This window comes from Zonotrichia leucophrys, chromosome 2 (genome assembly GCF_028769735.1).
Source record: "Zonotrichia leucophrys gambelii isolate GWCS_2022_RI chromosome 2, RI_Zleu_2.0, whole genome shotgun sequence".
NCBI classification, from domain to species: domain Eukaryota; kingdom Metazoa; phylum Chordata; class Aves; order Passeriformes; family Passerellidae; genus Zonotrichia; species Zonotrichia leucophrys.
The window spans coordinates 18,161,534-18,179,434 of record NC_088171.1 but is presented as its reverse complement, the minus strand read 5'-3'; the positions used below and the strand labels follow the sequence as shown (position 1 = coordinate 18,179,434).

At 38.2% G+C, this 17,901-nt stretch overlaps 1 protein-coding gene across 3 annotated transcripts in view; it reads right to left on the bottom strand.

The window, feature by feature from the left end:
• The window catches only part of PRTFDC1 (phosphoribosyl transferase domain containing 1), a 43,382-nt gene extending 30,104 nt beyond the window's left edge, over nucleotides 1–13,278 (bottom strand). Inside the window, exons 1-3 of one of the 3 annotated variants that reach the window (XR_010439088.1) lie at nucleotides 12,717–13,278; nucleotides 8,984–9,090; nucleotides 6,807–6,990 (exon numbers count right to left, since the gene is read on the bottom strand). Coding sequence is in view for 2 of the 3 variants with exons in the window: in XM_064704099.1 (XP_064560169.1) it covers nucleotides 6,807–6,990; nucleotides 8,984–9,090; nucleotides 12,717–12,761 (336 nt within the window). In the remaining variant the exon portion in view is untranslated. The remainder of the gene's footprint in view (nucleotides 1–6,806; nucleotides 6,991–8,983; nucleotides 9,091–12,716) is intronic. The other 2 variants (XM_064704099.1, XM_064704098.1) reach the window with 2 other exon arrangements.
• Between the last annotated feature and the right edge of the window lie 4,623 nt (nucleotides 13,279–17,901).

Genomic DNA, 17,901 nt, shown 5'->3' with positions numbered 1-17,901 from the left:
TGAAGGATATTCTATTTTTATATAAGCCTTAACACTTGGAAAAGGAACATTTGGACACAGTTTGGAGAACTGTGAATTGTAGTATCTCCAAACACTCAATTCACAAAATATATGATCTGTTTCCACTGCTCATCACCTTCTTAACCATCTCAAGTCTTACTAAATTTCGGAAAATAACTGAACTATAAGAGGTACAGGGAGGGCACCAATGCCTGCTTAAGATTTGTGGCTGTTCAAGTAAAAAACCTTTTACTTACTTACTTCTTTTAGCAGGTCTGAACATCTCATGGAACTTTCACTCAAAAAGATACTACTGCTTCAGAATGTAAATGCTATTTCATCCATTAATAGAGAAAGAAGGTGCACAGCAATGAAACCCCTTTGGCAATTCAAGGAGCAGATTTCCCAAATCTCTCATCATGAGCTTGCCCATAAGAGATCTCTCTGACAACACCATCTACAATCAACAGAACATCTCTCCCAGAACAGCAACAACCTTGACACTGCTAACTTCTATGGACTAAATTATGTCATGTTTCTGCTGCCCATTAGCATCTAAAACTTTATCATGCTGCAAAATCCTCTGTAGAGTTGTTCACTGTCTGCAGTGGTGACTGAAAGACCTGGAAAAGGTTAAGAGTATATTTTAGTTTTTAATGTCTGGTACACACACAACCTCTCTCCAAATTAAATAAACCACAAATCACTAATTTTCAAATTAGATCCCATTTTTGCCTATATTGAAGTTATTTATATGCAGGTCAAATGTAAGATTCGCAGATAATTTGGAGTTCAGTCGTTAGAAATTATGGTAGAACTTGGCTTTAAAGCTGACAGGAACTCATTCTATCAGGTAGGCTCCAATTTGTAATTCTTCCATGGCTACTCAGCATCAATATGATGATGCAGTCATCAGCTGAACTGTGTACATGGAGCAAAATAAAGGGAACTCACAACCTGACTAAAAGAAAACTTGTAAGTACAGAAACTAATGTGAATTCTCTTTCATCTCAGCATGATTATTTTTCTCAGGAGATCATAAGTTGTGTTCTCCTGTGAGACACAGCAATGGAGATAAACAATCATTGTAACACTGGTGTAGAGTCTGGGTATAGACATGAATCACTAAATGCAAGCAAGACAGTTGTTTCTTCTGTGTTGTTAAATTAATAACAGCATTTTAAGGCTACCTGCTTTTCCAGCAGGATTTCAACATGTTATTTTTAAATGCAAAGTTCATAGTGATCTTAAAAAAGCCAAGTTACATACAGTAAAATTATGCTGAATAAGAATAGGTTATTATGAAAAGTAGGACTGTACATGTTATACCACTCTGATTATAGTCTGATGCTTCATTCTGTGGAGTCTTTTAAGAATCAAGTACACTCATTTGGTGTATGAGAAGAAAATGCATGGCAGAAAAAGAAATTCTTTTACTCCGTTTACCAAGCTTTCAACTTAGTCATTATAAAATCTCTGTTTCCTTACTCCTACAGTAGAGAGATTTAGCAAAACTATTTACTGAGATGGCTTCATATAGCAAAAACATTCAGATTCCTACTAAACAATTCTTGTTTTGTTGCTTGTTTTCAGATTCTTGCAGCACTAATAGTTCTGTTTATGCCAAGACTAATAACCAACAATTGTAAATATGTTTCAAACAACTGGAGGCTGAAGAGGAAACAGATCATATCAATGAATATGTTTGTGAACTGAATTCAATGCACCCATTGTACATGGATTACAATTCAGCAGTCACATTTTTACACTTTTTTTTTTTTTATAGTTATGTTCTGGAAACCATAAATAATGTACTCATTTGAAAGAATTACATGAATTGACCAAATCCTCTGGAAGTTTCCTCTGAAGTTCATTCATATTTGGAGCACCAAACACATCTCTAGGCAACATGTTCCAGTGCCTCACCAACTTCATAAAAAAAAATTTCTCCCTTCTATCTAGTCTGAGCCTACCCTCTTTCAATTTAAAGACATTTCCCCTTGTCCTATCATTCCATGGCCTTGTAAACATCTCCACCTTTCTTGAAAGCCCCTTTCAGATACTGGCCATCTGCTCTAAGGTCTCCTCTTCTTTTCTCCAGGCTGAACAACCCAACTGAACCAGTCTGTCTTCCCAGGAGAGGTGCTCCAGACCTGGGACCATGTACGTTGCCTTCTCCAACAGATCCTTGTCTTTGCTGTACAGAGGATTCCAGAGCTGGATGAAGTGCTCCAGGTGGGATCCCAAAGTTATTCAAAGTAACAGAATTTGTTATAACAATGTCATTTCAAATTAACAGAGATGGATGCTCATCTGCCACTTTAGTCCACACATATAACCAAACAAATCACAGAGTACTTAAGGAAAGGTAACAATCTCATTCCTAGTTTACCTCTCCATGGTTTTCAGTGAACAAAGGTTATGCCACCAAGATTCACTTGTCCTTCCCCAAGATGTGAGCTTTACTATCATATCTATTTTATAAAATATAGTAATTAAGAGAATTAGATAGATATCTATGGATAACCATATGGGAATACTAAACATTTTACAAGAACAGGTAGCAATGCATGTAGAAAGCACACTGGTCTGCCTAATAAAAGTGTGTGGTGTTTCTCCTTTCTTCCATCAGTCCCTACCACCAGTTTCAACAATGACTCTTACTATTATTCCTTCTCTTTTTAGTTTGATTCACATGCATTTACCCTCTCTTCTGAGAGGCTGCTGAGAACTACTCAAGAAAGTCTGCATCCTTACTCGACTTGTAAATTTTTTCAATTCCATTTAAAAATTGAGGTTTGACTTAAAGGTCCCATTTGGCATAGCCATGGAACAGGATTAGGTGATACTGTTGCATCTCTTAGTTGTGGATTAGACTTGCTAAGCCAGAACATCCTCTTCTCTCTGAAGCTGTAATTCAACCTTTACCTTTTCAGCTGGTCCTAAATTGTGTCTTCCACACTTAACAAAGAGAAGCTCTAATTATATTTTATGAATAGTCTACTCTTGTGCTACACTTCTTATAGTGTGTGTTTTCACTAAAACATATCCTATTCAGCCCTTCTCTTCATGACATCCACATCCTTCTATTTTTTTTGTTCATACTCTCTTTTGGTTCATCCTCAAATATACTTCCTTGTCTAGTCATATCATTTAATTAAAAACAGCCTAGGAAAACATCTTCCTAATTTCTCTTTTTTACTTCCCTCTGGATTCTTCCTAATCAGCTCTTTAATCTCCTGAAATTATCAATATCACAAATATATAATGCAATTTCTGGGTGCACCATCTCTCCTGCTAGGGCCACATTCTCCTTACATGGCATTCCCCAACTCAACTTCTTCCACCATTACTTCTCATCTGTGACTTCAACATATAATGCTTTTGAAATGAATTTTGAATTCTCCTTTCAAACTGAAATCCTCACCCATTTTCAACTTCAGAACTCTGATTCCCTGTGGAGGAACAATCACTTGGGGGAAAAATCAGCATGGTAAAAATTGAATATAGTAAATTTTATTCATCCAGTTTTAAATTCAAAAATCTCTGCAGTCAGTTCCACTGTTCCTGATTTATATTAAAATCCAATATCTTAGAACCTAATACCTAAAAAGCTGGTAAATTCTATCAGTTCTCATGTCAGTGTTGTCAGAATACAGTGTTTTCCCCTAAAACTTGGCATGCATCTTTATATAAATTCATCATATTTCCCATGAAGACTATTGTAGTGCTTCTTGCTCTACCCACTATACTTCTTGCCTTGCTACTCTTGAGTTTACTCAAAACAGTGTATGTTTTCTCTTTTCTGCCTCTTAAAACTCAGAGCTGCTACTTTTCATTCAGATTTTCATCTGGAAAATTGATTTGGTTTTTCTCTCCATCTACTTCCTGACTTTTATCCTTAACTCCACATGATGCTTCCTATCTGTTTACTCCTGAAATCATATTTTCTAACTGTTATCTTGGTGCTTTCTTTTAATGTGCTCCTTGTAAAATACAGGAACTTTTCTCACAAACATGTAAAAATATTCAGGCACATATGACAATATTTTGCAAATCAGATAAAACGATCCTGATTATGGCAGTACAAGTAGCCATTCATCTCATTAATATCTAGAGAATCTAAATGTACTATGCTTTTTTTTTAATTTATTCATTTGCAGGAAGAAATCTTACAAAGAAGACTCATGCCCAGCTTTCAGCTACTTAATATGAAAAAAAATCCTAACATATTAATAAAGTGTAAATTCTGTAACATCATGACAGGTTTGAAAAACAAAGAGCCATGTAAAACTGGTCATATTTGCAATCTCCTTCACCTGTAATCGTGTCTGTATGCCAAACAGCAAAGTACAGCATTTTCCACTGATACCAGGTAATTAAGGGTTTACTTTCACTGGTGCCAAGATCTGACTCTGAGTCACAATTACAGCCCATTTTTGCTATCCTTTCTTGTTAAATCAAGAAATCCCACTTTGAGTTACAGCCCCTAAAAATCAACTAACCTTTCAATATTGAAGCTGGAATGAGACAATACAAAAATCCCATGAGTATGAGCTGAAATTAGTTGCTGGATTTAAACAGCTCGAGGGGGGAAGGGAGACAGGTCTGAAGGAAGCTTGAGAGCAGCAGGACTCCCTTCAGGAGAGAAAGAGAGAACAGTTAGTAAAAGGAATCAGGATAAATAATGTGAGAAGAACAGAGTCTGTAAAATGAAAAGGGGATAAAAAGAGAGGGTAATAATAAGTCTTACTAAAAAGTGAAATAGAAAACACAGAAGAGAACAAAGGAGTGGAACTGGTGATGCTCCAAGATTTTAAGTAGAGTCTTATCTCTAAAGCTGTAATTGTTGCCTCTGATTAAAGTGTAAAACACTGAGAAAGATATGTTATTACAGAATAAACTAACATGGAGAATTGGGAGTTTCGTGTAAGGCTGGGATAAGAAGTCACTCAGACCAGGTACAGCGAGTTCCTTAAGTGATCTGAGCCCAGCTATGCTGACAAGGGGACATTCCCCAAAACCTGCAATTGCACAGGACACAGCAGTAACTCAAGATGCAAAGGATACTGGTGCTTTAGTCAGCATTATGTTTATGCACATCTCATGGACTGCATCTACTAATACTAATGCAATTTCAAATTTCTTCTCAATGTAATTCAGCTTCTCAGACCAGACAGGTATCAAGCACTGATCCAAGCACTAAATCAAGGACAGCTTCAACCTCTAAATATATGACACCTGTTTGGAAGTACATACAAGTAAAAAGAATATATTTTCAAAAATGCAGATGCAGGCACTAGTTCTTGGGAAGGTGCTACCTTTCTGATACAGCATGAGGCTAGGACCCAAAATACGCACAGCCATCTAAGACTTAGTATTGGTAATTGCCCCCTTGCATAATAAAATTATTGGTGCTGTTTCAGTTTGATATAACATGCTTTTACATTATTTCCTAAGCTAAAGAGTTGAAAATTTTCACACTTTTGCAGTACACACCTCCTGCTGCTCATTGGTTATGGGTTAGTGTGGCTAATAAGATTTGACCCCAAGGAAAGAAATATTAGAACTAGGATATCTTCATACTGGATAACTCTGTAGGAAAAGCATATGCATTAACTACATGCCAGATGCAAAATAAAATCCAATTTAAGTAATTCCTCTATTTGTTCAGCAGTGTTACTGAAGTGCTATTATAACTATGCAAAAAAACTGAGTAAAATTTCCATGTGCCATTATGTGGGACATAATATAACATTATAATTTATTATTTCTGTAATGCTGCTGACTACCTAAAAAATACATAATATTAGTATTTCACATGTGCTTCATAGAAGTAATTCTTGAAACAGAAGTCCTAGGACCAAATCCTAACCTAATGGCTATAAAAGGTTCTCATTCACGTTTTTTCCACACTGAAAAAAAGTCAGACCAGATCTGTGAAAGATAGGGAAATTTTATAGTCACTGGGGTCAGAAGAAAATGCCAGCCAACAAACTGTGGAAAGGATATAGAGTTATTGTGGGAACTGCTGGACACAGCAAGTTGCATTTCTGCAAGACACCTTATCATCACTCTATTTATTTAGTGTACTTCCTCAGACACTTCTACAACAACTTACTTATAGAAATGCTCCCTCACCATGAAACATACACTGCAAGTTAGAACATAAATTTATAACTTCTGCAATAAGAAATTGCAGTTAGAGATTCTAAAATATGCTGGTCATCTCACTATCATATCCTCAGTGACACAGATGAATTATGATTGCATAATTTCCTCTGAAGATAACAGGAGGACTTGATGATTAGTTCAACACTGGATTTGACTGAATGGCTTGTTGCATTTTCTTGTAGAACACTATCATCATCTGGTGGTATATTTTGCTGCTATGTAAACTGCATGCTATGAAGATGAAAGCATTTCATTTACTTAGCATTAAACATTTAGAAGAAGACATAGATTCACCACCTTGCAGTTATGCCAAACTATGTGGGAGTGGAAAATGAAGTAACATGAAATTAACTTGACAGAACTGCTGAGAATTTTGAGAACAAACAAATGTTGACATTTTACATGAATGAAATTTGAATACTTCCCTGTCCAGAAGTAAAAGACAGACTAAATAAAACAATATTCTCATTCATATTATTTACAATAATTTAAAAAAACCCTCACATGTTTTTCAAACAAAAATATTTTTCACATAGTTTTTCTTATAATTGGAGGTGGAGATCTCACATGCAAAAGTCAATTATTTATTATGCCATTCAAGCAGAATCTACATAAATCAGTTGTTGACTTACGTGGTAACTTTTCAGTCTAACAAAATCGACTTTCATGGAGATGAACCTTTCTGAATTTCTGCTGAGATTTTTAATGTGCTCCACAAGATCAGCACAGAACTTGTAGCCACCTTTGAGGACACAGAGAACCACTATATCATTGTCTCCAATGTCTTGCATAATATCTTTTGCCAGTCGTTCTGTCCTGGGCAAAAAAAATTCGAGATAAAATAACTTTAGGTGCAGATGCTCTAAGTTCATGGTGTGCTTTACAAACACTATGCTGAGTATAAAGCTTGACTGGCATTGCTTAAGAAGTCTGACTTCACAGAATCACAGAGTGATTTAGATTGGAAAAGACCTTCAAGATCTTCAAGCCCAACCCTTGGAGTGATCACCACAATGTCAGCTAGACCAGAACAGTAAGTGCCATGTCCAGTCATTCCTTGAACACCTCCAGGAATGGTGCCTCTACCACCTTCCAGTCCATTCCAGTGCTTGACTGGGTTTGCATCCAGCTCACAGATGGCAGATCCAAACAGAGTGATGGATGCAAGATGCAAAGCACTTGAATCTAAGTTAACCTTAGATGCATAAAGTGAAGTTAAATTTAACTAACCATTTAAGTTAACTTTAAATGCATAAATTCCCCAGCTATACAAACAGCACCTACACATCTCAGCATATTTTGGGCTCATAAATATGTCAGAGACTCGAGAGAAAAGAATGTAAACTAGTCTTCCATTTTACCTCACAGGAATTATCAGTATAAAATATACCTGCACAAACACCCAATTTGTTATGTTAGTTACTGCACAAGAAGAAAAAATTAAGTGAAATATACGGAAGAATATTTGAAACTTTCATGCTGATTGGCTTTGGAAGATGCTACCCTTACAGTTTTAATAAAAAACATACATAAAAACTAGAAAGAAATAGAGCATCAATGAAAAGCTTATAAAGAGTGTATATTATCACTATTCTGTACAGCTCAGTGCTTCATACAGCAGAAATGAAGAGTGCAAAGAGCTTCAGTGACTTGTTCAAGATCATAATTGAGTGAATGCTCCAATGAGCCCAGAACTGTGGAGTTCCCAAGCAAACCTATCCTCTCTGGCAATTCTGCAGGGCAAACACAATGTGGCAGATGATTGGAAACAAAAGATACACATTTGTGCCACACAATGCTACTTACATTTTCAAGATAAAAATAAGAAATAACAGTCTTAATAATAAATGTAAATAATAAATATTAACTTTAAAGATAGCATTTCTAGACCCCCAATAGGGTACTGGGTCAACTGGGTCATTTCTAGATGTAAGTATCAACAGAAAACTTCACAATGTTGTTTGATGTTTTGAGGAAAAACAGCTCAGAGCATTATATTCTGTAAATACTTCCACTGGAAAATTATTTGATAGGTCTCTGAATTAGATTAGTAGTTTCAATGAGAGTGGACTTGTTGACAGGATTCAATTTATTAAATAATCCTATAATTTATCCCATGTATTTTATTATTACATTTTTCAGGTTTGGTTGTTTTTATTCTTTATTAGGTGTAATACAGAAATCAGTTTGCCCCTACATAAGTACCTTGATTGAACTGTAGTGAAATCTGTGCATGGACCAGAGGAGAATAAGCTCTAGACTGAAGATAAGAAACAGCTGTTGCTTAATTTTCACATATTTTAATTTTAATGCTCTCTCTATATATAATTATTGCTCTATAATTATTGCTCATGTAGCAATAATTATTATATTTTTATATGAGAAATAGAAGATATTAGAAATATTAAATTATTTCATTTGATCTGAAATATATAATTCCTTTTAGTGCTGTAAGAATGAGGATCACTTACTTTACTGAAGATTAATAAAATAGTCTTTTATCATCTTTTATCAAGTCTGAGAATGGGGAAAACCTCTTATTAAGAAACATTTCTTTGATGAATTTTCATTTTTTATATTGTTCCTCAGATTGTTTACAGCTGAAATTTCCAGGAATACCAAAGACCATTTTGTATGTTAAAAGTGTAGGAACTCCAGCATAGACTAAAATGTACTAATTTAAATTTCTAAATAAAAATATCCAAGTTTTTAACTTACAATATATACTGTATATAGATGACAGCCTTCATAAAAAAGAATAATACTAGTGACCAAACAATTTATTTAGTAACATTCAAGCTACACATACCTGTCAACAATAATGCCATGAGGAATGAGCACATATTCCAGGTCACCATAGTAGTGCTGAGGATAAGTGAACAAATCCAGACTGTATCCAGGCCAATTGTCTGAAATCTGAATATCAAACAGTACTGTCAAGAACACTTCATGGTGTTTGACATTATGTAAGTGATACAGAATCAGCATTCTAGTACTATTCTAGTACATTCTGTTGGATGGATTTATTGTGTGCCATACTTTCTTCCAGTTACAATTTACTATTTTGCTTTTCCCATTAATTATTTTGCTTCTCAATATAACTCAGAAATCAAATGCTACAGTTTTTTACCCACAGAATGTGGAAAATGTCACCTGAAATTACAAAGAACTAGACAGACAAAGGAAATATTTAATGCTAAACTAGTGGCAAAAGTAAATTTCTAAGTACTTTCAAACTCAGAGTGCAAATATAATATTGCCAGTAAGAAGGGATTTTCCAATGGGAGATTCAATGGTAGAATTAAAAGTCATAAAATTCTATATTAAAATTGTACATTCCTAGTTTAGAATGACTTAAAGTCATAAATAAATAAATAGATAAGTATTCTACAGATGAAACAGTGCATATGGAAAATAATTTATGTGGTTCATGGATGGTATTTGCACAAATCATGTGAAAAACTGTACTTCTTCCTAAAGGTAAGGTTCTTAATTTAGATGTCATCAAAGATAAGTGATTACAAAATGTTTTCATCTCACCTCACCTCACCATGAAACTAGTCTGTAAATCCATATATTCACAGAAAAAATATTTTACAGACTTAGTATACATTGGTTTTGTAAGTATCAGAATACAGAGATTAGATCTCACAAGATACAATGGTGGTAGAGATTAACAAGGTCAAAAGTCAGCCAACGATTGAAGGCTTCAGGAAGCTACAAAATGCAAAGTCTCCAGCACAAAAACTAAACCAAGTCCAAAACAAACATTTTCCCTATTCCTTATGAAAGACAAGACCCTCAGGTTCACAAGGCACCTTGAAATCATTAGAAAGCTTTGCTTCAATACTGGTTCAAGATAAAAAGCAACACCTAATAGGTTTTCCCTACAATCATAATCCTCAAGTCACACATTGTCTTTCTACAGCTTGGCTACAGGAATCTTGAGTCCATGGAGAAATGGTGACAAGCTTGCCATTGTGCAGTGCATGTCTTAATGGCATTTTTGCTACAGACAATCTTTAAAGGACCATCACTGAAACCTCTGCTTACCATTTTATTGTAGAGCAATAAATGTTTTCTCACAATTTTGGCTAAGATAACGTATTTGATGTTGAGCTGTTCCTCCACAACCCCTCTTTAACTCAGACACAGCCCAGCCTCATGCTGTACTGAAACACTGTCCTGCCCTGTGGATTTTGTGTTGCTTGGGGGCTTTTTTTGCATATTCCCTGACAGCTACAGGCACCTTGACTGGCATGTTTTCTTAACCCTACCCAAAAATTTCTGCATCAAAAAAGTTACTCGTTGGCAACTGCTACTGAATATTTGCCCACGAAGGGCATGACTGGGAGATCACTGGAATCCATGAAAGCTTTTCCCCTGACTTACACAAGCCTTGAAACTACACAAAAGAAAAAAAGTTACTTAGTTGTGTTCCTCATTTCCATAGAAACAGGAGATTATAAATATCCTTCTTGGCAAGGTTTTTAATTAGAGCAAATCTTGTCCCAGAAACACTGCAGCAGTCAGCCTGCAAAGACTTATTTTTCCATCTACTTTTTCAGGGCATGGGGGGCTGAAACTTTCTAAACATTTTTTAGAAATGAACGGTCTATTCAAAAGCATTTTAATGCAAACTGAAACAATTTCATTAAGTGTTACAAATACCCACTAGCAACCTCTGTCAGTGTTGCTTACTTCTGCATTCTTGTCAAACTGCAGGGTTTCAGTGTGATGCAGATGAAATTAAATGGATAGAAGCTGCTTTAGAATTCATACAAACCAATAACTTTTACTTAGGTTACAGTAAGTCCTTTATAAAACAGGATCAGGATGAAATTTTGATAAATGAGAACCATTTATCCTTCTGGTTCTCTAGAATAGCAGAACATAAACAGTGTAACACTACAACAATATTGAAGTTTACAAGTGCTTGCTGGCATTTGACAAATAAGATGAAATTCACGTGTACCTTCAAGTTAATTATTTGTCTGATATAATAAGCCTATTTCATATTCTTCTTTCTTTTAAACAGGCATTTCCCAACAAGCCTAAGAAATTCTCATTTATCCTAAAGCTATTCACAGTGCTATGCTATAGGACAAATTTCAAGTAACTGCAAATTCTTATGACTATTCTGTTTCAGAATTTAAAAGGCCCTTGAAAATATGAAGGAAAAAATTCATATTGTTTCAGAAAGAAAAAAGTGTTCAACTGGTAAGTAAATATATATTCTAAACACATTGGCATACTTGTGTGTAAAAAAATTCCTGCAGTGAAAGAAAGACCTACTTTTAAAGTTCAGCTTTGCATGTTTGAATAGCCCAGCAGATACTCTTCAGTAAGTCTTTAAAAAGTTGATGTGAATGGATACAAAAAGGAATACAAATACATGGCAATATCCAAAAGTGTTCCCCTGAGGCCTAAGAGACAAGCTGAAGCCATTCAATTGCAACACCTTTAGAAGAATGTTGTTTGTTTTCTTGTCTGGCAAAGTGAGCACAGGTGAGATTGAGCTCAGTCCTCGGCTCCAAGCAGCATGAAGCAAAGTCCAGCTTTTGTAACTTAAATGATGCTGCACTGGACTTACTGCTGGTGGGGTTTTTGGGGAGCAGAAAAAATTAAACCAGTGCAGCAGAACATGGTCATGCACATTCATGTCCTTCTTTGCAATAACCTCTTGTTGCTTGGTGATACACACAGTCACCCACTTAAGGAATGTCATTTATCACACAGGTGTCAGGAGACGTGGTTGCTGTGTGGTGTTTTCAGACAGAGCTGGAACACACGGGACAGGTCCCTCAGAAGAGGGATGCAGGGGATGTTGGAGTGGACAGTGTGACCACTGCTGACACAGAGGGCCCTGGGTCATGATCTGGGCGGTTCACCTGTGAACTCTCTGTTAAAATCCTAATGCCACATTAAAATAAGAACATACCTAAGGTGGTGGCAGTGATGGCATTTGCTTCACAGGAGAATCTAGGGTGTCTATCAGAATAAGGATCACATTCATTCATTCATTTTTGCACCATTTATCCAATCCTACAGGCACTCCAAACGCCCGGCCAAGGCTCGGGCTGTTTCCCACCCTAACAGAACACGGGCAGCAGCCCAACCCTCTCTCACGGCGCCCGCAGACTCTCTCTCAGAGTTCCGGTGGGAACATCCACTTCGGGATGCCCGGGGATCCTCATCCCCGGTACTCGAGGAGCCTGGGGAAGCACAGCCACGGCCACAGGAGCCGCTGGGGTGGTACCGGACCGCGTTTTCACGGCGGAAGCCAAAGGCGCGGCCCAGCCCAGCACGCCCGTCCCCTCCGGCAGCCGCAGCGGGGCCGGGGCCGGCACAGAGTGAGGGGAGGCGGCCCAAGCGCCGGCCGGGGGGCCCGGAGGAACCGGGGGAAGGGAAGGGAAGGGCGCGGGAGTTCACCACAAAGCGCCGGGGGGTTTAGGGAAGGGGGCCGGGGACCGGGGAGGCGCCGCGGCCGGCGAGGGGCGAGCGGCCGGGCCGGGCCGGGCCGTGCCGCGCTCCGCATTTACCACAACGCCGCGGCCTCCAGCGCTGCTCCCGCCCTGCCCCGCCATGTTCCTGCGCGCGCCCGCCCGCCCGGGGGGCTGCGGCGGGGCGGGGCCGCGGCGGGTGCGGGGTGCACGGGGCGGGGAGCGGGATGCAGGATGTGGGGTGCGGGGTGTGGAATGCGGGATGTGGGGTGTGGGATGGACGGTGCAGGATGCGGGGTGTAGGATGTGGGGTGCGGGATGGACGGTGCAGGATGCAGGTGCGAGATGGCAGGATGGGCGGTGCGGGGAGCGAGATGCGGAGCGTGGGATACAGGATGGACAGTGTGGGATGAAGGATGGGCAGTGCGGGATGCAGAATGGGCGGTGCGGGGTGCAGGATGAGCAGTGCAGGATGGGCTAGTCCGGGATGCAGGATGAGCGGTGCGGGGTGCGGGATGGGCAGTGCGGGATGCAGGATGGGCAGTGCGGGATGCCGGGTGCAGGATGGAAGCTGTACGGGTATAGGTACGGTCGGAATGGTGGAAAGGCTTTGGCAGGGCTGGCCAAGGGGCCTGGCCTGGGTTAATGGTTAATATTAAGCTGGTGTGGTTTAAACTACCGTTTTAACTGGATTTTCTTGTACTCCAGGGAAGGAAAAATAAAATTTCCAACAGTTCAGTAATCATACTTTCCATTCTCGCTGTCTTCTGGAGTCGCTGCTCCTTCCCACCACCGTGCACATGCTGGGGCAGGCTGTGTTTCCTATTGCCCCCAGCCCATGCCCGTGTTGCCTGTGCTCTCTGTGCAGTTGAAGATAAACAGATCAGGCACCAGGAACAGTGCAGCTCTCTCCCACTACCTTCCAATTCTGTAAAAATTATTATTAATATTTTGCTTTCACTGCCTCACAGATGAGAAGAAGCTTGTTTTTTTCTTGTCTTACTCTGATCATTGCCTGCCTTTACTTTCCCATATAAGAAGTTCAAATTTGGACTTGCTCCATCCTTTTTGTATCCTGTCTTTTGTGGAAAATGGTAGCAAGCCTCTCTGCCCACTGTGGATAAAAATAGAGCTTTTCACCATCTTAAAATTGAAAGCTGGTTATAATTTCTAATATCAATCTGTCAAATACACAGCTGGTAGAATTCTGCCATTCCTATCCTAGAAAATATTAAAGGAAGAAAAAGTTCTTTTTAAGGGAAACCTAGGCATAGTGAAATATTCTAAGTGCTACCTGAGGGGCTCTCACCAACCAAGTAGGAAACATTTCAGGCTGGAGCACTGCTATTCTAGAATGTGGTCATTGTCACTTCTGGTCACAAAGATGGATCCAGGGAGAAGTTGTGGGTAGGTCTACACAGCGAGTTTGGTGTCCAATGTTGACTGGTTTACAGGTGCATCCTGTTAATGCACTTACATGAGAACTGATAGGACAATTCTTAGGAATCTGGTGTTAAGAATGCTTCTATAAATTGCAGTTTTGCTATGGGAACAAAACTGGCAGGAGAGCTGTGGCAGGAAAACTGGGAAGGGCAGAACCATTTCATATAAAAGGGGGAATACACTACATAAAATGGGGGAGTAATACAAAAACTCAAACCACACATTACAACAATAAATTAATCACTAAATAAAATCTGGTGAAGTGCTAGAGCAGTTGAAGATTATTTTGTGATAAATGCTTTGTTTCTTATATTAAGCCAGGGGTTTTTGATGAATTAAGGAAGTGTTCTTTCAAGAACTATTGCTACAACAGACAGCATGTCTGAAAGAACAAAAGACAAGGTTTACAAAGTGTTAGAAGTCCACTCCAGAATATATCTGTCTCAAAGTGGTGCCTGTATATCAAGACTCAAGTGTGCTGAGAAAAAATAGTTCCTGTTCCTGTAAAATAATAAGTAGTGAATCTGATAAACAGCATATGCAGACTTGAACAAACCAACATAAATCAAATAAAAATTTTCATAATGGACAAAATCCCTAAATAGGGATTTCGATTCCATGTCAACATTTCATACAACTATTGAGAAAGAGAGTTTAATGTGTCATCTGATCTTTGGGTTAAATGCTCCTGATATGTATCCACACTTTTCAGGATTTGAAGACTCTCCTTGTCTGGAAGAATGCCTCCCAAAGCCAATATTTGCCCTAAAGCCAGCACAGTCAGAATCAGTTACCACCAAGTTGCCAATGAAGCTGCTGTTGCAATTATTTCACAGTGCTGAACCCTGTGGATCTGAAGCTATTTAATTTACAGCCAGAAACTCAAATCAAATTCTGCCACTCCTATATTAGGACTGTTTTCTTCTACCTTTCAGACTATTTGGGTTACTGCTATCAGCGCTTTCTGTAATTTTTAACCATATTCTTTATCAGACTACTGCAATATGGAGAATTGTTCTGACTAACTACAGACAGATGATTAATGAAAAGCATTAACATGAGCAGGACACTAAAAAGTAAATTCCTCCAGCATCGTGCTAGAAAACTCAAGCAGGAGATGTTTGTTCTTCCTATCAATATTGGATGAATGTGTCTGTCGAGTCTTTGTTTTGATATTCTTATCTTCCAGTAATTTTACAGGGCTCACTTAAGAAGTGTAATGAAGTGTCATGTCTTGCTAATAACAATAAATATGAGTAAGGAAATGAAAGCCTAGATAAATTTAGCTGGGGTACACTTCGATAGTACTGCTGTCAGCAGCCACACACCCAACCCACAAAGCTGTTTCTTCTCCATGGAAGATTTTTTCATTGGCACAAAAGGTAATACATTTTGTTTCGTTTTGTTGCAAATGACACAAATTCATAGTTCTGTGAACTCACAGAATTAGTACAAACCAGAATTAATGAGGTTCTTTGTGCATGATGGAAATGAAGCTGCTAAGGATTTTGTTATGGAGCAATGTATACTTACTGAATGTTTGCTTTTTCTTTTACAGTATGAACTAGTATAAAATGAATGAATTTACAGTAGACTTTCAAAACTTATTTTAATTAGGGCCAAAATATGATTAGTGAATATTATATATTTGGGGCTTAACTATGAAAAAGCCTGTAAACATTCTGAAGAATGTTCTTATTATCTTTGTTTAGCTGTTTGTTTATGAACTAAAAATAGGAGGAAAAGAATAAACATTTCTAGATATACAACCAGGGGAAATGATCAAAGGGGAGAAGAACAAAGAAAATAAGAGTAGATGATACTAACAAGTAGGACTGGGTAGGTCTGGACACATAGCCAAGAGCCATAAAGGACCAGATGGAAGTGACACACAGGGAAACAAAGCAGGGTTAAGACTGGTACAGAAATCCCATGTGAATATATTTATGCTTTTGGCCTTTACACAACTTTATAATTTCAATTAGACATCTATTTCTCTCTTACCATGTTACTGATAAAAGTAGGACATGCCCACCCTATCACAATTTTAATGTAAAGAAATACTGAAAATAAAAGGTTGGGGGCAGGGATATACCAGGAAAGCAGTCCAAGGCAAATACCATTATGGAGTTACCCGTAAGCAACCTTTACAACTGCATTATGTATTCTGCTTCCAAGAAGCTATAACAAACATTTGACAACTCAGTCTAATATGTAAACACCAAAACTAGACAAGAAAAGCATGAAAATCCAGAATATTTCAAGAGGTATGGCTTACCTAGGTAGAAGCTTGCCAATTAGGGGATGAAGTAAGAACTCTTTTTCTCGTTCTGCCTGTTGCTGCAGCTGTTATGTGAACAGCAGAACTGTAAACAATCTTATCAAGCATAAACTTGCATTTCTTAGTGGTTACAAGGTAAGCTACAACACACACACACATCCCCCCAATTGTGGCAGAGAAAGACATTTTTGGGTAAAATGGTTACTGAAGAGATTATTAAAAGCAAAAGAGTAGCATATGTACAGTACTTTAGGGCATGCTGGAAATAATTCTAAACTGTTTGCATATCCAGTTTTAATATATTCCAGAATTTTGAGTTCTTGTGTATTACCTGAGGCAGTGACCCAGTGCACAGGGTGGCTGCTGGAGACCCTGAGTGCAGCAGAACATGTCTGGCAGACAGTGTCCCAGACATTTGGGAGAACATGAAGCAGGATTTCAAGCCATTCCCCTACAGTAATGAACACAGAGAGGCCATAGGAAATGCTGCCCCATTAGCAGGGCTAGGGAGCATCCTGTGATGTGCAGCAGAAGAGAATGCACATTGGTTTCTGTGACTCCTGTGCTAGAGCAGGTGACAGAGTGGCACTGCAGGCTGGACTCTGGCTTCTGTCTACTTCAACTTCAGCAGAATTACCATCATTTTAGAGGAATTGGAAAGTTTAGCTTTGAAGCAATTGCAGCATTTAAGATCTACAAAGGAAGCTTGGTCACAGTTAACTTGTACTGAGTCTGTGAGACTGACTTAGGCTTTGAAAATTAAATGCAGTAACTTTGATATCAAGAAAATGGCTAAAAGCTGCCATTCAAGATGCTAGTCTATTTTTTCAAGTATTTATAACCTTCAGATCAATGTTAGGCACTGCTTGACAGAACCCTGGGCTTTGACTTATTTGGTCTATGATAAACATCTTTAATACAAAACTACATTTTTGTTTGTTATTAATCTCACTGTGCCAAACTAGAGCAGCGAGCTTTGCTTTGCAATTTCCTGGCTCCTGAAGATACCCTTCCTGCTTTTCAGGTTCATGTTATTAATATAAAGTCCTTATAGCTGAAAGAAATGCAAACAGAAATTTCCTCTTGTCCTTCAATACTAGAATAAACTTTATATTCTTTATAATATTATGGAAATATTTGCCCTACCCAGCTATTTAGAGGTATTGACGTTTGAATGATAAAGCACAGTTTTAAGGAATGCTGCTCACATCATATCCTATGACAAATTCATCATGCATGACCATGAAAACTAGTCAGGGAGTTGTAACTATACAGTAGGTCACACCCAATGTAATGTATTTAACTGTTAGAGTTTGTTTTCTTTTTAAAAGAGGTTGTTCACTTGGCTTCATCCCTCTTTTTAAATTATTTTTTCTTAATTAAATAAATCTAGAAAAGTCTGCCAGACAAAAGAATTCAAAATGTCTAGAAAACAATTCAAAGTGTCTAAAAAAAACTAAACAAGAAGAGTTTAAGGCCTTTTATCCCCCCAGAATAGCTCAGTTATCGTTGATATCATTTTGCATACTTCACAGCTTGCCTAGAATAAACAGTGCAGTA